General features: G+C 35.4%; 1 protein-coding gene across 1 annotated transcript in view; it reads right to left on the reverse strand.

The window, feature by feature from the left end:
- Positions 1–26,788, reverse strand: part of LOC309629284 (uncharacterized protein) — a 1,158,831-nt gene that overhangs the window by 225,480 nt on the left and 906,563 nt on the right. Inside the window, exon 10 of the mRNA XM_082393108.1 lies at positions 10,161–10,321. Within this exon, the coding sequence (XP_082249234.1) occupies positions 10,254–10,321 (68 nt within the window). The 3' untranslated portion in view covers positions 10,161–10,253. The remainder of the gene's footprint in view (positions 1–10,160; positions 10,322–26,788) is intronic.

Consider the following 26,788-nt stretch of genomic DNA (forward strand, 5'->3'; position numbering starts at 1 on the left):
AATAATTAGGAAAATTGGCTACATGGCATCTGTGTTGGTCAAGGAAAAAGATGACAAGAACCTATACTAAAACATTAACACTAGATATATGAGACAGAATTCGAGTTGCATTTAGGAAGCAAAACTAGTATGGATAGTTAAAATAATAAAATCCTAAACAAAGATACTCTCTTGATACATTTTATATTAAAGGTTCTAGAGGCTATTAAAGGTTATTTTATACCGAATAACACAAATTTACAAACCTCTATGTATATAAAGACTGAAGCTCATAATCATAAATTTGAAGAAATTTTTATGATTTCACAGTTCTCAACAAATTTGTAGATGTATAGATTCATTTGAATCTGTTGCCAATATTAGGGTATTATTAGGGTATGCAAAAAGAGTAACTCCCACCCAGTTGATTTCCATTTGTTAATTAGACGTTGATATTGGACTTCAGCTTCTGGCTATGCTACTATCTACGAAGAGCTTAAGGAGTCTTGTTTTAGAACAATACACTCATGAAATATGATAATAACACTTTACAGTGCAATACAAAATTGTTTTTCTATTCAGTTATTGATTTAGATTTATTCTCTTCCACTTCATGATTATATAGACAAATTGTACCTTGAAATATTAAAAAAATATTATTTTTTCTCATGAAAGAATCCTTAATCGAACTAGGTTATGATGACACAGAGTTATGAGGCAGTCATTGCAAAGATTTTGATAACACTGAGTAAATACTCGTGTTAGTGTGCTAAGAGAGAGAATTTAGAATATAACACTGAAATGTAATTATAATAAGGTACAATGGCATAAACATTTTAAAAGAAAATAAACAAAGTATTAACCATGAAAAAAATATTATTTTTTTCTGGCTATGCATTTTAGTGGGTTAAAGAAAACATCTTATTTGCATTAATAATATCTCCAGATATGCATATATGTCTAATGTCAATTACCAAGCATATCCCTGACATTGGTTATTTTAATATTTTACAATAATTAAATGCAACCTTTAAAAGTTAAAAAAGACATTGATTGACATAGTATTATACTTCAAAGCAGATCATTTGACAAAAACATAATTTTATTAGCAGTATCTATTACTAAGACAATTTTTAAAAAATTACTTGTAATTTTATTTTGTACCCTGCTTCACCACATATTTTAATATAAAATATAATTCTTTGAAGAAACTGCATGATCAAAATTTGAAACACAAAACTTATCGCTGGTTAATATATTGGTATGATGAATTCAAGTCTCTCATCAACCCCTCATATCATTTGTGATTGCATCCTCCAGGTGAGCCAAGTAGATATTCACAATATTAAACAAAAAATAAAGCTGAATATAGCCTCATATTTGGAATTGCCAGTTCTTGCAGATATCTTTCATATAGTTTTAAAAATAAACTGTAAAGAATCTGTTAAGAATCAATTTCCAACTGTCATCACATGTGTCTGTCATGCATATATTTAAGTGTTTTTTAAGTTACCACAGAAAATTTCAAATATACATAAAAGAAGAGAGAATAGTGTAATAAACTTCTGTATACTCGTCGTCCAGCTCCAACAATTATCAACATTTAGCCATTCATATTTTAATATAATATGACAGTTTCTACTATAACTATTATTAACTACCACCACCACCATTTGAAGACTACTACTATGTGCTAATGTTTCAGTGAAAGTTCTTGGTTGTAAGCAGTAGAAAAAAGCTGGCTAATTTAAGTGGAAAAGATTATTTAATAAAAATAAAATAATCTATGGAAGGATCAAAAAATTCTTGAAGATAAAACATTCAGGAATGCTGCAGAAAGTCACAGTGAAGCTTCCTTAATTACCACTGGAAATTAAATGTAGCATCTACCTTTACCATAACCCTTACTTAATAAATTCGACATAGACCTTTATTTTATAAGCCTCTAGCTTCAGTGATGTGATTAGCAATATCCAGTACACATGCCTGTGCATAGCTTCAAGGGAGATGAGGAAAACTGGTAGCTGGCTTCTGTGGTGGGAAGTATTCTAAGAATAACAAAATAGGACATTTCTCAAATGTAGACAAACAAAATACTATATGATATCAATTATATGTGGAATCTAAAAAATAAAACAAATGTATATAGCAAAACAGAAGCAGACTCACAAATATAGAAAACAAACTAGTGGTTTACCAGTGGGGATAGGGTGGGGGAAGGGGCAAGATAGGGGTATGGGATTAAGAGCACTGAACTAATTTTGAACTGAAAGAGATTATTTACAAAAGCCATCTACTGCAATCAAATTCATCATCTTACAATAAGACAGTGAAAACCAGGGAGAATCTTCAAGTGACTTATCCAAAGTTCTACCACCAGCAACCTCAGACAACCTTTGTAGCAGATCAGACTATCTGGTAGGATTGTGATATATGATGGTGCTTCTAATCAGGTATGCAGCCTTATTGATTGTGGGGAAACTGGCATTCCCAAATTCAGAGTCCATCTTCAGTATTAAATTATTTTGGAATACTCAGGGTACCAGAACTGTAAATGATAGACATAAAATGTCTAAAACAAACAAACAGACAATCAAAACTCCACACAAAGAGAAAGAAATGGTAATGGAACTTAGAGATTGACAAGCAGCAAAACATTCATCTATTCCCAAGGAAGAACATTTGATTTGTTGCTGCATTTGCTTGAAATCAATCTCAGACACTAAGGCTGAAAGAAAAATTCAATAAAGAATCAGAACAATTTAATGAAGTTCATATATTTGAAATCATGTCAGGGGCTTTTCACATTGTACTGTTCATACCTTTTAGTGTATATTGACAGCAAGTCTGTATGGGAATGTTGGCGGCTAGAGGAGTACATAGAAATTCAGATAAAAAATTATCTGAAAATGGAGCTGGAGGAACCAGGCTCCCTGACTTCAGACTATACTGCAAAGCCACAGTAATTAAGACAATATGGTACTGGCACAAAAACAGAAATATAGATCAATGGAACAGGATAGAAAGCCCAGAGATAAACCCACGCACCTATGGTCACCTTATCTTTGATAAAGGAGGCAAGAATATACAATGGAGAAAAGACAGCCTCTTCAATAAGTGGTGCTGGGAAAACTGGACAGCTACATGTAAAAGAATGAAATTAGAACACTCCCTAACTCCGTATGCAAAAATAAACTCAAAATAGATTAAAGACCTAAATGTAAGAATAGACACTATAAAACTCTTAGATGAAAACATAGGCAGAACACTCTTTGACACAAATCACAGCACCATCTTTTTTGACTCACTTCCTAGGGTAATGAAAATTAAAACAAAAATAAACAAATGGGACCTAATGAAACTTAAAAGCTTTTGCACAGCAAAGGAAACCATAAACAAGACGAAAAGACAACCCTCAGAATGGGAGAAAATATTTGCAAATGAAGCAACTGACAAAGGATTAATCTCCAAAATTTACAAGCAGCTCATGCAGCTCAATATCAAAAAAACAAACAACCCAATCAAAAAATGGGCAGAAGACCTAAATAGACATTTCTCCAGTGAAGACAAACAGGTGGCCAACAAACACATGAAAAGATTCTCAACATCACTAATTATTAGAGAAAAACAAATGAAAACTACAGTGAGGTATCACCTCACATTGGTCAGAATGGCCATCACCAAAAAATCTACAAACAATAAATGCTGGAGAGAGTGTGGAGAAAAGGGAAACCTCATACACTTTTGGCGATATAAATTGATACAGCCACTATGGAAAACAGTATGGAGGTTCCTGAAGAAACTAAAAATAGAACTACCATATGACCCAACAATCCCATTACTAGGCACATACCCAGGGAAAACCATAATTCAAAAGAACACACACATCCCAAAGTTCATAGCAGCACTATTTACAATAGCCAGGACATGGAAGCAACCTAAATGTCAATTGACAGAGCAATGGATAAAAAAGATGTGGTATATATATATAGTGGAATATTACTCAGCCATAAAAAGGGATGAAATTGGGTCATTTGTAGAAATGTGGATGGACCTAGAGAGTGTCATACATAGTGAAGTAAGTCAGAAAGGAAAAAGCAAATATCGTATAATAACGCATATATGTGGCATCTAGAAAAATGGTATAGATGATCTTATATGCAAAGTAAAAATAGAGACACAGACATAGAGAACAAATTTATGGATACCAAGGAGGAAAGGGGTGGGGTGGGAGGAATTGGGAGACTGGGATTGACACATATACATTATTGATACTATGTATAAAATAGACAACTGATGGGAACATACTGAATACCACAGGGAACTGTACCTAATGCACTGTGGTAACCTAAATAGGAGGGCAGTCCAAAAGGGAGGGGATATCTGTATGTGTATGGCTGATTCATTTTGTTGTGCAGTGGAGGCTAACACAACATTGTAAAGCAACCATACTCCAATAAAAAAATCATCTGAGGAGATTTTTTGACCCTAAGAAATTTCCATTATCGAAAGTATATGTACAAAGACTACCTTTTCACATGTTCTTGCAGGAACTATGACTGCATGAGGTGAAATAAAGTTAAGAATAATTGTTTATTGTAAGTATCTTTTTTCTATGGTACAAATGAACTTATCTGCAAAATAGAAATAGAGTCACAGGTGTAGAAAACAGTCTTATGGTTACTGGGGGGGGGGGAAGGAGGGGGGGATAAATTGGGAGATTTGGATTGACATATACACACTACTATATATAAAATAGATAACTAATAAGGACCTACTGTATAGCACAGGGAACTCTACTCAATACTCTGTAATGACCTATATGGGAAAAGAATCTAAAAAAAGAGTTGATATATGTGTATATGTAACTCATTCACTTTGCTGTACAGCAGAAAGTAACACAACATTGTAAATCAACTATACTGCAATAAAATTTTTTTTAAAGTATCTTTTTTCTTATTACTTACAAAATTGTTAAAGTCATGTTGTTATATACTTATAATTTTTACACTTATCAAGTGACTTGCCTAGGAGGGAATATTCCTAAAAATGGAATTTTGAAGAAATGCATTAAACTTTTGGCTCCATCATATCCTCTAGAGTTATACAAAATTACAGTGTGATAGTTGCATACGAAAATGTCCATTCTCCCACACATAACTGCATTAACATTTTCCAGTATAATAATTTAGAATGAGTTTTAAAGTAATATTTCTTTGATTTCTCTTGAGGTAACATATTTTATAATTTATCTAATGTTATTCATTTGAATTGCCTGTTGACGACCTTTCCCATTTTTCTACTGGAGTGCTCGCATGTTTTGGTTTTTTTTTTATAAAATGAAGATTTATATTTAATCTCTCTCAGCTCTATGATTTTTTAAATCTGATGGTACAAAGCTACAGTTACTGCAAAGAAACATTATATAAATATTTTTTATTATTGTCTAAGAACATTCTATGTATCAAGAAATATAATCTTTTGGTATATATTGCATCATTTTCCTATTTGTCTATTTTATGTTTCTTTGTTTATATACTTTAATTTGGTGTGAAGATGTTTTAAACACATGGTCAATTCTAACACTTTCTCATTAGAGATTCAGTCATTAATCTTACAAATGAAAAAAGTTATCCCTACCTCTTAGGTTATATAAATATCTACTCATAATTTCTTCATATTTCATGAGTTAATTTCTTCATTGAAAATTATAGTTTTTATAGAATTCACTTTTATTTCAATTATATATTTGTGTGTATAAACTGTATGTATATTTACAGTTTCCCAAGTAGTTGGCCATTTTTTTCTCCATCATCTAAATGGTAAAATATTTTCTATTTGACCTATTTTATTTTATGTTCTCTTTTCTCTCTTCTTGTTCATCTTTTAGATTGATCACATATTACTATTATCAAAAATTCCATTTTTTAAACTTTCTATTAAGTTGTTAAGTATGCATTCTTTTCCTGGGTTCCCTAAATATTACAACAAGCATCCTTGACTTATTACAATCTAATTACTTCTTATAAATAATTACTTCTTTAATAATGCTAATATTTGTTTTTAAAGAATTATGCAACAGGTTGCCTTTGAAGAAGTTAGATAACTTTTGAGCATCCAGCCTGCTGAATGTCTGTTTTGTTTTGTTTAGTTTTGTTTTATATTTTTTTAAAATAGTGTATGTCCATAAATTATAGAGCAGATTAAAAGATAGATTTTTTCTCCATGAAGAAAATATTTACCTATTAAAATCTGGAAATGCATAAAACTATTTGTCCACGTTTAGTGAGAATAGTGGATGTTGAAAACCATATCGTGAATAATAGATAAAATAACTGGTTTCTTAAAAATTGAGACAGATCATATATGGAAGACGTGGGTGAATAAGATTGAGAACAGTAATTGTTTCTATTCTAGAGAAAATGAGAGTGTGGAATGTGGGCTCAGCTGACCAGTACTAAATAAGTTAATGACCAGTTTCCAAGTCATCACAGGGCTGGGACTGAAACAGTAGTTTTTCAGAGGGTGTGAGTGACTGATGGATGACAAGGTCTTACTTTTACTTATAGTTCATTGAGAGAGAAAAGAGAAATTGTAGCTCAAAGGGAAAAATTAAGAATTTCTTTCTCATTGTAAATCAATTTCAATTCTTCCAAATCAGGCTTCTTTTTCTATCATTGACTGAAAGAAGAATAAGAATTTACTATGGCATAACCTATCAGAGCTTCATAACACAGATTTCAGTATGTTTTAACAAGAGAGTACAATCTGTTTGCAAGCTAAAAAAATCATTTGAGAAATGCTTTGCTTTTAGTTACTGGATGAACTTGTGATGTGGCCAATGCTGAATTCATCTTTTTTCTGAGCCTGTTTTACATGTAAAACACTAAGCCACGGTCTTATATTTAAGGGTTGAGCATAGTTACTATACCTGAGTTTGCAATGTATTGTTAAATTAGACATTATTCCATTGGTTCTTCTTGTTGACTATAACCACATGAAAATTTGACTTAATTTTCCATATTTGCATCACAAATCTACAGTTGCAAAGTTATGCAGCAATGTTTAATAGGTTATTTAGCCCCAAGAACACTCACATGAACATATCTTCTTTGCCCTACTCTCTGCATCCCAACAAAATAAAAGTCTCGTACTTAGAAATCATCTTTTACTTATTTTTCTGTATAAATTCCTGTACCTATTCAGCTCTTAAGCTCAAATTTCTCTTCAAAATGTCTTTTCTCCATTTTCTCACATCAGCTCTGCCTGATTTTTTAGATATCCTCTTGGCCAATTTTACACTGCTCTCTTCATACTCCAATCTCAAGATAAGTCAACATGTGCCAGATTTTCTCCTCAAAAATCACTATTAAAACATATCCTTGGGCTTCCCTGGTGGTGCAGTGGTTGAGAGTCTGCCTGCTAATGCAGGGGACACGGGTTCGAGCCCTGGTCTGGGAAGATCCCACATGCCACGGAGCAACTGGGCCCGTGAACCACAATTACTGAGCCTGCGCGTCTGGAGCCTGTGCTCCGCAACGAGAGGCCGCGATAGTGAGAGGCCCGCGCACCGCGATGAAGAGTGGCCCCTGCTTTCCGCAACTAGAGAAAGCCCTCGCACAGAAACGAAGACGCAACACAGACAAAAAATAAATAAATTAAATTAAATTTAAAAAAAAAAAAGCATCAAAAAAAAATATATCCTTTTTCTTTCCTTCCTTCCCTCCTTCCTCCCTCCCTCCTTCCCTTCCTTCCTGCCTTCCTCCCTTCCTCCCTTCTTCCCTTCCTCATTTTGTCAAAAGTCATTAGATGGGCAATAAAGGTTGGAGCTCATATAGTAGATAGGTGTAGCATTAGTATCTTTGCTGAGTTTGGAGTTAAAACTTGAGTAGGGTAAGGAGGGCATCTACAATGAGGGAAGAAAGGGCTCCCTCATTATAAAGTTGGTACGAAGCATGAGAGATTGATCAAATAAGTAAGTATATTGACAGCAATAAGAGGTACAAATATGTTAAAGGGGATGGTTACAATAATCTGTGTGGTTGTTTTAGAATTGAAAATTTTCATTGTGAATGCATGGTTAGATAATAGATAAATAAATAACCTATATTGTATATTTTAGTACTGGCCCCTGAGAGGACCTCAAAGTAGAGACCTATTATAACAAGGAGATCATCTAACATCCATATCTTAGTTTTTAAATATCATTCTCCACTAATAGAAATTAGGGTTTCTTGGAGAAATGGTTGATCCCAGGCATGCCACAGGAAAGTACAAGATAAGCCTGTAAATAAGGACATACTCAAAGAATTACTGGAACATGTTGTTCCATTTATCTATTGCTGCATGACACATCACTTCAAAACTTAATGGTTTGAAATAATTTATTATTACCCTTCATGGTGGTAGAAGCTCAGTTGGGTGTTTGTTGCTTGGGATCTCTCAAATGATTGCAAACAAATGGCAGCTGGTTCTGGAATCGCCTTATAGTCTGAGATTAGGTATTCAGCATAGCTTACTCAAATGACTGGCGATTGATGCTGGCTGTTGTGTAGGAGCTCAGCTGGGGCTGAATGTCTACATGTGTCTTTTCTATGTGGCCTGAGATTCTTAGTTAATTTTTTTGGATTTTGAGAGAAAGCATTCAAAGAGCAAGCATTCCAAGAGAACAAGCCAGAAGCTACAAGACTTCTTATGACTTGGCTTGGAAGTAATATGGTGTCACTTGTGCTGCATTCTGTTAAGTACCAAAGGCAAACTCAAATTCAGTGTGGAAGGGGACTCTACAGGTGTGTAAATACCAGGAGGCATGGTTTGTAGGCAGGCCACCTTTGGATTCTAGATATAACAGTCTGCCCCCTGGCTTCAGTGACTTACCTCCCTCCCACTGGCAATACACTATGCCCCAATGACAATCGCCCCGCCCCAATCAGTATTAGGCTCAGTTCTGATATCCTGGTTTAAATAGACATCCTTGGAGATGGTTGCTCAAGTGCATTTCCTAAAGTGCAGGTTTCCAGCATAACAAACACTAGGTTAGGTAAAATATGAGATGACTTTAACTGACTGACTTTATATTACAGCACCAGAATCACATATTGTAAACTGAAAGATGAAGTACTACCAGACCAGAATTCAATCAGAGATATTTAAGAAAAAGGAAATAATTTCATAGCAAAATAAAAGCTGGAAGCACATTATAGAAGAACATAGAAGGTAGATCAGTGGTTGGCAAACTTTTCTGTAAAAGGCTATATAGTAAATATTTTAGGATTTACGGGCTACATACAGTCGTTGTCACATAATTCTTTTTTTCTTTTCTTTTGAACCCCTAAAAATGTGAAAATCATTCTTAGCCTGTGAGCCACAAAAAAAGAGGCCATATCCAGGTTTGAAATGTGGGTCATAGTTTGCCTACTCCTGTGTTAGACCAATAATTAGTAGATAGTAGAATTATGAAAGAAACACAGCAACTTTAGTTATATTAAGTGGGTTTAAAAAGCAAATATTGAGTGTTTACGAGCAAATTTCTGTGTGAAATATTTCTTAGTTGTATATGAGATCTATATTTTAAATACATAGATGCTGGAAATATATCTGGTTATTATAAAATCCTTACATCAAAATATGATTTCCAGTAATTATAAAATTAGGGTATTGCAGTTCTTCAGAAATGTGCCCTTTCAGTTTTTTTTTCGAGAACTGAAAAGGCAAATGTAAGGGTGATGCTTTCTAATATCAAGTCTAACCATAACATTTTCTGTGATGCACTTCTCCAATGTATATAATTTGCTTTCATACTACTCCCTGTTTAGTTACTAAATATTTCACTTGAACTGCCCAGGGCTGTTCATCTACTGGGCAGTCTGCTGAGGAAGCAGATGCAAATTGTGCTTCGTCATCATGCTCCGGGACTTTCTAATGAACAAACTATAAAAGTTATTCATGCAGAGGCGTGTTTTCCTACTTGTTATTGAACCTGTAGTACTGAGCACTCCCTGAGTTTTAAGAACTAAACTGTTGGAAAAAAAAGTTTTTCAAGTCATTTGTAGAGATGGAAATCAATTCTAAATACAATTACTTATAGGAGGTTTCTACAGAGCTGGACTTCATGTCTGAATAAAAATTTTCCCTCTGGGGGAAAGAGACAGATGAACGATAGTGAACATAAAAGATCTTACTTGTTATTATCAAATCGAAGATTGATGTGCTTCTCCTGAGGCAGAGTTGCACTGTAGCTAAAAGCACAGGTTCTGGAGGCTAACGACTTGGGTTCAAAACCTGTCTCTACAGCTTTGCCACTTGAGAGAAGCTGGGCAAATTATGTCTTCCATTTCCTCATCTGTAAAATAGAGAAAACAATAGTATCTTACATAGGATTCTTGAAAGAATTCCATTAGTTAATACAGAAAAACTTAGAAGAGTGACTAAAATTTCACAGTTTAAATATGAAAAAAAAATTTGTAGGCTAAAATGGTAATTGAGAGTTCCCCAGATTGCAGTCATTCATGTGCAGTTTTTATAATTTCTGTGTAGTCCTATGTCCCACCTTCTTTAATTTCCCTCTTAATTGCTACATATATTATTATTTACCTGATATTTTTCTGTGTATGTAAGTGAAACATGATTTAAATATTTAAATCAAATTTAAATATTGAAATATTAAAATTGCGTGATTGTTTAACTATTAATTAATGTTACATTTAAATATTATTTAAATTAATATTATCATCCTAAACAAACACCAGTATTTTTACCATAAATGAAAGGTAACAAACAAACCTAAACAAAATAACGTTATTTATTTCTAACTAGATAATGGTGACTGCCAAATGCACTGAGTTATCTCCCTGCTTTTTCACTGATTAAAAGAAAAATTATTAAATGTTAGAGGGATGTTAAAAACCAAAATTTGTTTAAACAAATTGGCGTCTTCTCCTCGATAAAGTTAGAAAGAGTGAAGGAAATACGAAAGGGAGTAACTTTTTTAACTAAATAATTCATGTTCTTTTGATGCCTTTCTTTTAATGCACCACTTAAAATTATGTCCTCCACACTTTGGAAAACACTACTATGCAGGAAGCTTTAGGGAGATCCTTAGACTTTAACTGGACTTCAGTATGAGGTCAGAGTTCAGGTAATTTTTGAGCTTCAACTCATTCTAGAAAAGGGAACGGTGCAAGCAAATGCACCAAAGCAGGCACGTTGACCAGTACATTGTCACTAAATCACTGGGTTTGTGAGGGGGTAAAATAGCTGCAGAACTCTGTCATTCACATTGTACACAGGGCCTCAAACTCTAGGCTAGGCGAGGCAGACTGCAAGCAATAACCATCATAGAAGGATTCTGAGGTTGGGCTAATGTGGATAGTTTATGAGGCTCAATTCAACACAGAACATGGACTCAAGAAGGCAAAACCTGGTTGCAGGGAAACCAATGCCTTGGCAGTTCCTGTGGCAATGAAAAGGAATCTATGTATCTTTGCCATAAGAGCCAAAGGTTGAATAGAAAAAGTGAGGAAGAGGAGAAAATGTGTACCAAGTTTCAAGGTTGGATGACAAGGAAACTCCTGGTACCGTGTCAGAATAAGAGATAGGGGCTTAAGGGGAAACACAATGTTTAGTCTTAAAAACACTGAATTTGAGAGGATGATGTGGTATTCAAGTGATGATACTCAGTGACAGAAGTAGATTTTACACATACAGGTTAAATCATGAACAGAGATATTAGCCTAGGAAACACTCTAAAGGACATACAGTGTAGAAAAGAAGAGACAGGGAAGCACATAATACATCAGGTAGGAACACTGAACATGCTGATGATGGAGGCTGCATGACTAGCATAGTGGTGGAGGGAAGGAGATGTCAGAATCCAGTTCAGTGTCTTGGTACCAAAATGGAAAAGAGAATTTCAAAAGACTGGATTCTGTAGTGCTCAGTGCTAGATAGAGATCAAGCAGATTAAGAAAATTCAAACACTGGATTTGACAAATAGGAGGTCATTTAGTAACCTTGGAAGACACAGTGATAGAGGCATATAAAGATTAAAGTTAGGTGATCAATCAGAGAAAAGGGAAGCAGAAAGTATAAACTATCAAAAATGACTAATTACTTTTGTATCAGAGTTCTAGCTGCCAAACTAACTTTTAAATTCCTTATAGGCAGATATCAAAAATAATAATTACATATTTCCCCACAAATCTTACATGATGCCTTAAAAATGAGAAGTACTCAACATCTCACCATTGATTTATCCATTCATCTAATTGATATTCAATAAGTGCTTACTGTTTGCCTCTCACTCTGTTAGGTGTTGGAACTACAACAGTTTCGTAGGACACAGATCTGCCCCCTCCCCAGGGTCTCCCAGACTAGTAGTGGAGAGAGCATAGTAACCAATGAATTATAAAGTGTGAGAGCTCCCAACAGGGTTATAAAATCTCTATGGAAAATGAACTCAACCCTGTATCTTGAAAGGTTAAGTGAAGACTTCCTAGTTGTGTTCTAAACATTCGTTACTAAGGTGATTAGAAAAGCCAGTAGTTGTTCAGATCCCTGTTAACAAGACTTGGAAGACACATATGGTTGGTAGGATTAAGCCCAAACTACTTTGACCTGGAAGCCAGGCCTCCGCAGTCAAACTCTAACATATCCTTGCAATTTCCCATCCCAGTGCTCCTGTCCTTTTGTCTCTTACACCAATTTTATTGTTCCTTGCTTCCATGATTAATTTAACTCACCTTTCTTCCTAGTCAAGTCCCACCTAATTTCCCCATACATCCAGTGAAAATTTCTCCACAAAATCTTTTTGGGCTACTCCAATTCTAAATGACCTCTCTGTCCTCCAAACTCCTAAATTGCAATGAGCTATACAATTTGGTGATGGGAATAACAAGATCATGAAGTCCTTTGTAGTCATAAAACAGTGGCTAACTTTTATTGAGTGGGAATTTCTTAATACCCACCTTTGCTTCCCAGGCCCAAATCTCCTGCAATTCTGTTCACTCTCTTCTACCCTCCATTTTTTATCTTTTATCCACAAAATACTGTTCAATTTGTGGACCAACCTTTTTTTTTTTTTTTTTTAAGTTTGCCCTCTATCAAACCAGCCTAAGAACTCTATTTTATCCCCAAATAACTTATTAAGATTTTATTTTAAACCAGTGTTTAAGACAAACTCTAGCTACAGTTGCTAAAATTTTACAAACTATATAATTTTATAATTATGTACAAGTAATAAGTCATATAATAAATTATCACATATATATATATTAACTTGTTCTTAGAACTGGTCAAATAATAGCACAAAAGCAAATGTCACCCTCACAGCAAAAGGCAGCCTAGATTTTGAGCCTCCATATACAAACCATTTATTACAATTATAGGGCTCACTCCTCTCCAACTCATTGCTCTCTACCAGATGAAAGAAAGAAAGATTTCTCAAGGACCTTTGTCTCTATCTAACAACCAATCTCCCAAACAAAAAACACAATTCAGTAATGTAGCTTGGAAACTTTCTAACCACAGGAGGATACTTTTCCTCTCAAATCAGCGCTGGGATGAGTCGGTCTCTACATTCTATTTAATTACTGAGCCTTGTTTAGGGTTTTTCTAGGAGCAGGTAGTTCTCTTTCAGAACAATGTGCTACAGAGCTGACACAAGTAGATTTATACAAGGGGATAAATCTTGACAAAACAGTAAACAGCAGTTCAATTAACCTGCTTCAGGGGAGCCTAATGTAATTTAAGAAATACAATCACTTCAGCTGAGGTTATAAGGTTTGAAACTAAGTTTATTGTCTGAAGGTAAATGCATCAGTGCTAGATGTTCCTTTGGCAACTAAACTTGGAACAAAACTAAACCAACAAAATGATGAGTAATAATCGGCAATAGAAGAGTCTAGTAGCTGTCTAGATTCCCAAAATTAAATAGTAATAATAATATTCAGAAAATCCAAATCAATAAAAATGCTTTCAACTTTGTTTTTTGATTTTAAAATATTAAAGTAAAGAGTAAGGAACGAGGAGTAAGAGTTAGGATAAAAGTCACTAAGTGTCAGGTTTAGGAAAGACAAGTTTGACTGGGTATATGTAAACTTGATTATGTGACTAGAGAAATGTTTAATTTTCCCTATGAGTAAAAAGAACTGTTTCCAAAAGGAAAACCTGAAAAGGGATAGGGCATTCTACAAAATAAACTATTACTCTCTTTGCAAGTGGACGTTACCGTTCCAGGCTGCTAGCAGCTGTTTTAACCTTTCAGTGTTTCAAACAAACCAATCCTGTAGAGTAAGTTTCTGTATGCAGGACCATGAAAGAGCAAGGGAAGACCTACTGATGCACCTCACCAGTTCAATCAGACTGGGTACCCCTTGAGATTTCCTAGGCAAGAGCTATTCCTGGCCATCATCAAAAAGACTACAAACAATAAATGCTGGAGAGGGTGTGGAGAAAAGGGAACCCTCCTGCACTGTTGGTGGGAATGTAAATAGATAGAACCACTATGGAGAACAGTATGGAGGTTCCTTGAAAAACTAAAAATAGAGCTACCATATGATCCTGCAATCCCACTACTGGGCATATATCCAGAGAAAACATAATTCGAAAAGATACAGTTCACCGCAGCACTATTTACAATAGCCAAGACACGAAAGCAACCTAAATGTCCATCAACAGATGAATGGATAAAGAAGATGTAGTACATATATACAATGAGATATTAGTCATAAAAAAGAATGAAATAATGCCATTTGCAGCAACATGCGTGGACCTAGAGATTATGATACGAAGTGAAGTAAGTCAGATAGAGAAAGACAAATATCATATGCTATCCCTTATATGTGGAATCTAAAAAAAAAAAGATACAAATGAACTTAATTACAAAACAGAAACAGACTCACAGACTTCTAAAACAAACTTATGGTTACCAAAGGGGAAATGTGGCGAGGAGGGATAGATTAGGAGTTTGGTATTAAAATATACATGCTACTATATATAAAATAGATAATCAACAAGGACCTACTGTACAGCACAGGGAACTCTACTCAGTATTCTGTAATAATCTATATAGGAAAAGAATCTGAAAAAGAATGGATATATGTATATGTACAACTGAATCACTTTGCTGTACACCCAAAACTAACACAACATTGTAAATCAACTATATTCCAATATAAAATAAAAATTAAATTAAAAAAATAAAATGAAGATAAATAAAAAATTTAAAAAGAGCTATTCTGACCACCATCACCCAGGGGTAGACACCCCACCCTGCCAACTGCATTTTTTTCTAAAGTACTAGGTTCCCATTTAATAATTTATTTCTTTGTAATAATAACGAACTGAAGAGCACTGTAGCATACAAATATCTTTCTCGCCCATCATTTCATTTGTTACTCATAAAAACACTCTAAGTTCGTTCTCACATCATTTACAAATAAGGAAAATGTAGTGACTTGCCTAGGGTCACATAGCTAGTAAGTGGGATCTGAACTCTGGATTCTCAATTCTACATTATTCTTGTTCTTTATCACTGTGTTTTACACAACTGCACATATTTCCACTGGAATGGCTTAGAAAAGTAATTTTTTTTTCCTGTAGTTTCTAAAAACAGCCAGAGAGTATTTTCTCCTCATCTAAGGTTTAGTAATATCAAATCAAAATTTTAACTCTGAGATTTATGATAAGACACATCATTCATATTTCCTTGTGAATGAATAATATCAATTCACTGAAATTAAGCAAATGCAAACTGAAATAAATGCAAGATACTACTTTCACTTTCTTGACTGGCAATTTGTAAGTTTGATAATAACAAGGCTTGATGGAGGGAATAAGTATTTGTATGCATTGTTTGTGGTAGTATAAATTATAATATTTTTGCAGGGCAATTTAGCAATAGCCATCAAAATGTAAAATGGATATTTCATTTGACTCAGCATTTTCACTCTAATGATTTACTTTATGTGTGTATAATGGTAAAAGTTTACATATATACGTACTATACATACATACATACATATATATACACACACATAAATACACACCTGTATATACATACACACAAATATATTTATTTTTACATTGCTTTATTAACCATAACTTTGGGAATAAGGGGAAATGGCCATCATTTGAAGAATGGTTAAATGAATGATGATATATGCATATACTGATGTATCTCCAAAATAAATAAGAGGAAAAAGCACAATAAAAATATGCACAAATTTAATAAAATCCCATTTACTATAAAAATTATGTAGGTATTTGCATTTTTTTCTTAAAAGTTATGAAGGAAACTGAGAATAATGCTTACACTTGGGGAGAGGGATCAGGGGAGTGTGGGAGAGATGCTTACTTCTCATATGGTATCCCTTTTGTATAGTGATGAATGGTAATTACGTGCATTTATTACTCCCTAGCTAGTGTCATTTACTTGCAACAATCCTTTTCATAATGAATCTTTAAGTTTGCCTCAGATTCCATGATCTACTATTGAGCAGTAATAAGATAGTCCACACCGTGTTAAATTGTATCTTGAATATTTGCATTTTTCAAGATTTATGGACTATGCCATCTGATGGGACTAATAAATTCACCCTTTTGACTGGGAAACTCATCTTTGCATTTAACAATCCTAAGCACAAAATGGTTAGAAACAGCGGCTGAGTGTAAAAGTAAAATAGGTATCTGAGTCATTCAAAATATACCTTCAAATATACCTTCAAACAAACACCATAAATATGATTGCCTCCAATAATACTCCCATGACACCCAGCAATGTTCAATCTAGACATGATGCTAGATAAGATAATTGCTAGAACTACATCTCCACTTGTTTTTTGTCTTTGTCTTCATGCCTTGCACAGGAAATTGTTACACAGATTCTCCCCCATGAAACCCTGAAAAAGAACATCACCAGAACTGAGGGGGAAAAAAGTGCATAGAAAGGTCAGTAGTTCAAACTGTAATCAACATTTTGGAGACACTTCCTTGCTACCCAACAGAAAACCAAGTTCCAATATGAAGTAAAGCTCTTGGAAACAAATTTGGGGAAGGAGTGAGGCAGATTCGCACACACAGCTAAGGGAGCGCTTGGAACCATAGATCTGCCTGAATTTGTTTCCCTTTGTACATATTTATTCACCATAACACACTCGCTAAAGAGAATCAGTTGTACCGATATACTGAGAAAATGAATTCAGGGATGATAATAAGGGAGAAAATCTGAGAAATCAATTTCTTTCTTATTTCTGCTTCTGGAGAAAATAAAGAAATTAAAACCAATTTACATACAGAAAAAAGATGTTTGTGATAGGATCTGGATGGATTTCAAAGGGTTATATGATTGAGAAATATAGAGAAATCAGTGCTTTTTATAGAAACTTATTATTTAAATAAAACTAGCCATCTTTTATCTATTTATTGGGCTTTTAATTGAAAGAAATGAAAATGAGATAGGAACGCACCAAGTGTAGATGTTGGACCTTAGATGATACTCCTGGGGAAGCAGTTATAGCACATTCACTGCCATGCTAAGTTTCCTCTGTGTTATGCTAGAATATTAAAGGAAGAGAAAAAAAATAAATGGTTTTACAAAAAAGAGAACATTCCGAGTAATTTTAATTGACTGACTGTATTGATTTGTTTTTAAATCAACAGCTTAATAAGTGGTCAGAATAGAAGCTATCTGGATCAACTGCCAATCTTCAATGATGTTAAACACCTGAAAGACTAGTCAAATAAAATCTAATGCATACCACAGAGTAAAAGGGCAGTTGTTCTATCATTTGTACCTTTTCAAACCAGCAAAACAATGTTAAGTTTTCACAGTCCTAGTAATTCAAAGTATCAGCCTTGGGCTTCCCTGGTGGCGCAGTGGTTGAGAATCTGCCTGCCAATGCAGGGGACACGGGTTCGAGCCCCGGTGTGGGAAGATCCCACATGCCGCAGAGCAACAGGCCCGTGAGCCACAATTACTGAGCCTGCGCGTCTGGAGCCTGTGCTCCGCAACAAGAGAGGCCGCGACAGTGAGAGGCCCACGCACCGTGATGAAGAGTGGCCCCCGCTTGCCGCAACTAGAGAAAGCCCTCTCGCACAGAAACAAAGACCCAACACAGCCATAAATTAATTAATTAATTAAAAAAAAAAAAAGTAATTTGTCTAACTTTAAAAAAAAAAAGTATCAGCCTTTAGGCTTAGATAAAAGCTCACATTCTCTTAAATGCTTTCCTAATGTCTGCAGACAGAACACCGTTCTCCACTTCTGACACACACAGAAATGTATTTGTGCTTTTTTCCATATATATATATGTACATATACATATGTAAAATCATATATGTTTGCCTAGCTCAATCCTTACCTCATAAGATTCTTGTGTTGGATACTGTCTGTTAACCTCTGTACACCTTCCATCCCTTCTATGTCCTGTGCTATATGTTGTGACCTCCATGGACCATGCTACCCAGGCTCCCTTTACCTCTTGTTTCCAGTTAGCTTTCACCAGGCTTTGGCAGGACACAGGAAGGTGGAAAGATGGAGGGTTAGGTGTACTTCCTTCCCTGACTCCCTCCTTACTTGTCCACAGTCCTGGGAATGGTTTCATTCTCTAACATCACATCCCTTGTTAGATGGATCCTATTCCGTAGCTTCAGCTCTTACCCCTCCTGTCCTTAGGGTAGGCGGTATCTCCCCACGGCTGCTAGACCCTGCGTCTTCACCAGTGCTGCTTAGGTCTCTTAACCCTGTATCTAAGTGTTTGCTAAATAGTTCCTTCATCTAATGTTCTCAACTCTTCTGAGTGTGCAGTACTTTTCCTACTTCAGTCTTACCACATCCTCCCAAAGAGTAGAATTTAGGTGTTCATTAACTTTATGTTCTCAGTGTTTAATACAATGCCTAGAAGAGAGTGAGCACTCCTTAAATGTTTTTGAAATGCACGAATGAGTAAATGAAAACGGTATTAGATTAGCTACTGTGTAAAAGAAAAAACAGTATAAATGATGGTCTTTATTGCAATGAGGTTTACATCTAAGGAAAAAACAATAGACAGGTGTACAAATTCAAATAACTTTTCAAGGCTACATGTGGTAAATAATGAATCACAGGTTTCCATGTTCAGGCCCCAGAGAGGGTGCACTTCTTTACTATTAGTAGAGAGAAGCTACCTAAAACTGGTTTAAAAAAATTAACATTCAGCCATATGACAAATTCCCCAAAAGGTAAACCAAGTAAGATAAAACAACAACAACCCAATATTTCTCTGCCTCATGGGTATGCTGGCAGCTTTGATTATTTAATATTTATAAAGCACTTTGAAGATGAAAAGTGCTAAACATTATCTAACAGCCATGTAAATGCAAATGTGTCAGGTCTTAAGAAATTTAACAGAAATTAGAGAGTGACAAACTACTCATGAATAAAAAAAGGCTCAACTAAGGCTTTGCATTTAAAGAGGCCAGATGGGGGAGAAAAGAGTTTTTCCCTAGCGCAGAGAATCAAGAGAATCTATACCCCACCCCCGCTCCCACCAACACACACACACTGCTGAAATGCTTAATTTAAAGCCTGAAAGATGATGTACTTTGTAACAGCATGTAAATCAATGTTTTATTAAAGCCAATGAATTACTATGCAGAAAAATGCAAATCACAATAAAACACATCACGAGCAGATTCAACCCTGTGCTGTTCTCAGTGGAGCAATTATCAAGCCTTGCTTTGGAGAGTCAGGGTAGAATTTAACTAGGGGTGCGCAGTTTTACCTCTTGCTTGCTTGCGGAAATTACAGAATCTCCCAACCGTTTTGCTTCACCTCCAGAAGTACAAATAGTCAAAGTTTTCCCCACTGCCATTTTTTAAAGTTGCATTTTTAAGATGCTTATGCTTTTCCATCCATTGATTTTAATTACACTTAGCCTAAGAGGCTTGCCTGGACAGATAACCTTTTTACACAAAAGAGAGGAACTTACACACCATAGCATTTCTCTCCAGCTTGTCTATCAGTTAGAAGGCTTGGGTTTAATATCTTTAAGCTTGTCTGTTTGCAGGCTGATTTTACTTATTCAGAATTTATATATAAACTAGACATCCGATTAAAGAACCAGAACTATGGCCTTAATTCCAGCGTGATTTTTCAGCTGTTAGGTCAGGACATGCGCTGAGGTTTACTGAGGTTGTTTTGTTGTTGAAAGGAGCAGGTATCTGGGTGACAAATCCTTTTTAAAGGGTACTGAAATGGTGATAAATAATATCCACTGAAATTGAATGCAAGCATAGAGAAAAAAGGGTTAAAAAAGAAAAAAAATGGAACAAATGCATTGCAAAATAAGTTCTAAGAAACATATGAAAAATATATTAAAAATAGAATAGTAAATCCATTCTTAAACTGCCTTGAAAGTGCAAGTTTTCAGTTACTAAAGAAATCAGAGAGGAAGAAGCAGAAGCTATTATTGCCGTTATAATCCATAATCTTATTTTATATTTGGGACTTGTGAAACTATTTCATTTTAAAGGAGGCCTTAAAAAGCTTCACTGATGGGGCTTCCCTAGTGGCGCAGTGGTTGAGCATCTGCCTGCCAATGCCGGGGACACGGGTTCGAGCCCTGGTCTGGGAAGATCCCACATGCCGCGGAGCAACTAGGCCCGTGAGCCACAGCTACTGAGCCTGCGCGTCTGGAGCCTGTGCTCCGTAACAAGAGAGGTCACGATAGTGAAAGGCCCGCGCACCGCGATGAAGAGTGGCCCCCGCTTGCCGCAACTAGAGAAAGCCCTCGCACAGAAACGAAGACCCAACACAGCCAAAAATAAATAAATAAATAATTTATTAAAAAAAAAAAAAAAAGCTTCACTGCTGTGCATTTTGTTAAATAAATATGGCAGAATAAATAAACCACAGACAATAATGTATTGTGCAAGCTCTAAAGAGTTAGATAGGTCTTTAAGGCTCAGTGCATTTTAACATATTAAGTAACCGGATGTCTGTGACAAAATAAACTGGAATTGCTACAATTTCATATTCCTGATACCTTGAACACTTAGTAACTAAGTGAATTTCCAGTGGATATATTTTGTGCTATTTATTAATAATAGAATACATATGATAATCAACTTTCCATTTCTTAAGCATTGGGTTTTGAAGATCAAATGAGACACTTGTATACGAAAGCGACTTAAAAACTAACAAATGCAATAAATATTAGGTCTTATTAGCTATTTCAAATGATGTAAGACCTTTGAAAAAAGAATAAAATATTGATCTATCCACACCGGATTTACAAGCCAGTGACATTCATCATCATCATTATCCCTATTTTTTTCACGAACTAATTAAAGACACTTTTTCAATCCATCTGTTCACATTAAACAACTTATAAACAAAGACCCCATTCAAGAAAATTTAGCCTAAGAAGGGGAAGGGAACGTTTCTTGCTGTGCATCCCTGATTTATGTCTGTTTTATTCAATTCGGAACTTTTGGGGAGTAGGTAACTAATAAAGATATTTTATCTTATGCAAATACATATTTCTTTAGAATATTCATCCATTTAATAAGTGAGTAATTCCCCCAAAGTGGCTATCTCCCATGTAATGTCCCCCTAACCTAAGAACTACAGTGGTTCTTAATATTCTAATAGAATTATGGAGAAAGATAAAATCCTGGTATCCTAAGTTGTTACTGAAGTGTATTTTTTTGTATAGATGGCATTAGGAATTGTGGCTACATGTATTTAAAATACTTCCATTGACTGCATGTATTAAATATATATATGATTGTTATCTTTCTGAGGTTAATATTGCGGAAATTATTGTAAGCATACCTTGTTTTATTGTTTTTTGCCTTATTAAGCTTTGCAGATATTGTGTTTTTTACAAATTGAAGGTGTGAGGCAACCCTGGATTTAAAAAGTCTATTGATGCCACATTTCCAGCAGTATTTGTTCACTTTCTGTCTCTGTATCACATTTTGGTAATTCTGGCAATATTTCAAACTTTTTTATTATTACTATATTTGTTATGGTGATCTGTGATCAGTGATCTTTGATGTTGCTACTACAACTCACTGAAAGCTCAGGAGATGATTAGCATTTTTAGCAATAAAGTATTTTTTAATTAACGTATGTACTTTGGTCTTTTTTAGATATAATGATATTGCACACTTAATAAACTACAGTATAGTGTAAACATAACGTTTATATGCACTGGGGAACCAAAAAATTCACTTGACTTGATTTATTGCAACACTTGCTTTATTGTGGTGTTCTGGAACGGAACCTTCAGTATCTCTGAGGGATGCCTGTGTTTAAAATATTTGTTTATACAAAAATTGTTTTCTAATCTGAAAAGCAACTCTTTACAGATTAACTTTTTTGTATGTTTAGCCCATTTATAAATTGAGAAATATCTATTCAGTAAAATCTATTATAAAGATGCTTTGAGCACCATAATTCTGGTTATTCTTGGGTCAGACCATGATTTAAGGAGCTGGGGTAGGAGTATAAACAAAGCTTCATGCTCACTAATATCTGTTTCCAACTACAACGTCTTCTCCATTGACCTCATGGCACTTCTTTCTTTAGTTAGTGCTCAGATCCTGCAGAGGCTGCATGCCATAGCCAATACTGTCTGTACTCCTCAAATGCAAATTAACATCTGTTCACCTCACTGAAATATGACCAGGCAATAAGTAGTAGTTACATCTATTCCTCCAACATCAACTTATAACAGTCTTCTCCTTAGTTTTGCCTATATGTTCAAAAATAAAATTTAAAACAGCATAAAATTAATATTGTTTTAACAAATTAAAAGAAGAAACCAGATGAAAAATCTGATTATGATATTCTTTACATTAGATTACATTGTATGTTTTTACAAAAGCAAGGAAGACCTACATACAAATTTTATCACTGTAACTAAAATGCATCATAAAAGAATAAGAAGGTCATGCTTACTGACTCTAAAAATATTTTAAACGTTATTTAAAATTTTTTCCTTCTCATTCCTTTAACATGATTTAATAAAGTTGCTCTAATATTTAATGTTTGATTGTTGATGACCAATGTTTCCTTACCTACAGCCTTGTGCTGAAGTTAGCTATAATGATAGATGGATAGATGATAGATAGATAGAGAGAGAGATAGAGGTTAATAGCATTTCTACAAATGCGTACATATATGTGATTGTTCTCTCACATACATTAGAATAAAATCATCTACTTTTAGTAAGAATGAAAGTTGTAAAATAATAAAAATAGACACAATTGAATTTCACTATGAAATATTGCTATTAAAAATCAGAAATGCCACATAATAATTTCTACTTTGGCCAAGATAGAGTAACCCTTCCACCTGAAACAATAAACATACACAGATATTTATGAAACAATGGTTTTCAAGATATTGGACATCAGGCCACATAAGACAGTATTCCCTGAGATATGACCAACAAATGAGTTCAGCTCTAACACTGTCCCTCCTTACTGCACCTAGAGAGTTTCCAGGCTGCAACACAGGGGAGGGAAACTGAGGCAGGGCCCAGCATATAGCATGAGTTGAGGAGTCAGAGCTGAAAGTCTCAGGTGACCAAGGGAGCCTGGGTTCTCATGAGAGAGTGCTGAAAAGGAGAGAACCGCACAGGAAGAACTCTAGAGACAGGCAGAAGGACCCCCTTGAGTGTTCAGCAGAGATATTATTAGTGCTTGTAGGTGATTAAACTACCTGAGGCTCAAGAAAGAATCACCCAAAAGGTTTTGAGGGAGCCGTACCCAGCACTGACAGTGAGCTGGAAATAATGCCCATTCCCACAAGCCAGACTAGAGAAAACTCCATAATTCATTGGCATTGGGCACAAATCAGACTTCCACTACACATGACTTTGGTCTTGCCTACCAAATCTTAAGGGCAAGACCAAAAAGGATTAAAGTCTTTACAAGTTACTTAAAGTCCAGAAAAAACTGAAGCATACATAGAAATACAGAAATACTCAGAACCCAAAAAGATGAAATTCACAATAATTAACATCCAATTAAAAGTTACCAGGCATGCAAAGAATCAAGAAAATGTAACCCATAATAAGGAGAAAAATCAAACAATTGAAGTGAGCCAGAACCAACAGAGATGCTAAAATTAAAAACAAGCACATTGAGACAGTGATTCACTCTAAATTTCACATGTTGAAAAAGTAGACACAAGTAAGATACAAAAAAAGACCAAAATCAAAAATTTAGAGATTAAAACTATGTCTGAGTCAAAAAATACAATGAGTAGAATTATTGGAAGATAAGACATCGTAGAAGAAAAGAATGGTGAAATAGAAGACATAGCAACTATCCAAACTGAAACACAAAGAGAAAAAAGAATTGAAAGAAATGAGCTGTGGGATAACTGCAACAGCCTAACATATGTGCAATTGGAGTCCATGAGGAGGAAAGAGAGAAGGTGATCAGAGAAAGTATTTATAGAAGAATAGCTAAATATTTTCCAAATTTGAGGAAAACTACAAATCCACAGACACAAGAAGCTCAATAAACTCCAAAAAAAGAAACATCAAGATAATTACACCGTAGCACATCATAGTCAATTTCTCAAAACGAATCATAGAATATCTTAAAAGCAATTAGAGAAAAAGAAACATTATGTACAGAGGAAAAACATAAGTATAATTGTACATTTCTCATCAGAAACAATACAGACAAGAAGACAATGGAATAACATTTTTAAAGCATGTAAAGCAAAACCTAGATTGAATAAAAATATTTTTCATACTTGAAGAAGAACTAAAGACTTTTTCATACATAAGAAATGGAAAGTATTTATCACAAGCAGATGACACCTACAAGAAATGTTAAAGGAAGTCCTCAAGCTGAAGGAAGATTATAATAGACAAAAATTCGAATCTACATAAAGGAATTAAGAGTACTGAAAATAATTAAATGAGTAAATATAATGAAGTTTTCCTCATTATTTAAATTGGTTTAAAAGATAACTGTTAAAAACAAAGAGACAACATATTGTAGAGTTATAACATATGTAAAAATGAAGTGGAACAAAGCACTGGAACAGAGTCTAGGAGACATACAAGTATACTGTAGTAAGGCTCTTATTCCACATAATAAGTGGTAAAAGACCAATTGAAGTAAACTGATAAGTTAAAGATGTATACTATAAATGCTAAAGCAACCACTAAAATAGTGAAACAAAAAGTTATAGCTAATAAACCTACAAAAAAGAAAAAAGTCGGGAGATTAACCAAGATGGCGGAGTAGAAGGACATGCTCTCACTCCCTCTTGCGAGAGCACCAGAATCACAACTGGCTGCTGGACAATCATTGACAGGAAGACCCTGGACTGCACCAAGGAGGATACCCCACGTCCAAGGACAGAGGAGAAGCCACAGTGAGACGGTAGGAGGGGCGCAATCAGAGTAAAATCAAACCCCATAACTGCTGGGTGGGTGACTCACAGACTGGCGAACACTTATACCACAGAAGTCCACCCACTGGAGTAAAGGTTCTGAGCCCCACGTCAGGCTTCCCAACCTGGGAGTCAGGCAACGGGAGGAGGAATTCCTAGAGAATCAGACTTTGAAGCCTAGTGGGAATTGGATTGCAGGACTTTGATGGGACTGGGGGAAACAGAGACCCCACTCTTGGAGGGCACACACAAAGTAATGTGTGCATCGGGACCCAGGGGAAGGTGCAGTGAGCCTGGGGGAGACTGAACCAGACCTACCTGCTGGTGTTGGGGGGTCTCCCGCAGAGCCGAGTGGTGGCTCTGTTTCACCGTGGGGATAGGGACACTGGCAGCAGAGGTTCTGGGAAGTTCTCCTTGGCGTGAGCCCTCCCAGAGTCTGCCGTTAACCCCACCAAAGAGCACGGGTAGGCTCCAGTGTTGGGTTGCCTCAGGCAAAACAGGCAACAGGGAGGGAACCCAGCCCCACCCATCAACAGTCAAGTGGATTAAGGTTTTACTGAGCTCTGACCGCCACAGCAACAGTCAGCTCTACCCACCACCAGAGCCTCCCATCAAGCCTCTTAGATAGCCTCAACCACCAGAGGGCAGACAACAGAAGCAAGAAAAACTATAATCCTGCAGCCTGTGGACCAAAAACCACAGTTACAGAAAGATAGACAAGATGAAAAGGCAGAGGGCTATGTACCAGATGAAGGAACAAGAAAAAACCCCAGAAAAACAACTAAATGAAGTGGAGATAGGCAACCTTCCAGAAAAAGAATTCAGAATAATGATAGTGAAGATGATCCAGGACCTCGGAATAAGAATGGAGGCAAAGATTGAGAAGATGCAAGAAATGATTAACAAAGACCTAGAAGAATTAAAGAACAAACAAACAGAGATGACCAATACAATAACTGAAATGAAAACTACACTAGAAGGAATCAATAGGAGAATAACTGAGGCAGAAGAACGGATAAGTGACCTGGAAGACAGAATGATGGAATTCACTGCTGCGGAACAGACTAAAGAAAAAAGAATGAAAAGAAATGAAGACAGCCTAAGAGACCTCTGGGACAACATTAAACGCAACAACATTCACATTATAGGGGTCCCAGAAGGAGAAGAGAGAGAGAAAGGACCAGAGAAAATATTTGAAGAGATTATAGTCGAAAACTTCCCTAACATGGGAAAGGAAATAGCCACCCAAGTCCAGGAAGCGCAGAGAGTCCCATACAGGATAAACCCAAGGAGAAACACGCCGAGACACATAGTAATCAAAGTGGCAAAAATTAAAGACAAAGAAAAATTATTGAAAGCAGCAAGGGAAAAACGACAAATAACATACAAGGGAACTCCCATAAG

This window comes from Balaenoptera borealis (assembly GCF_965194805.1).
Source record: "Balaenoptera borealis genome assembly, chromosome: 5".
Lineage (NCBI taxonomy): Eukaryota > Metazoa > Chordata > Mammalia > Artiodactyla > Balaenopteridae > Balaenoptera > Balaenoptera borealis.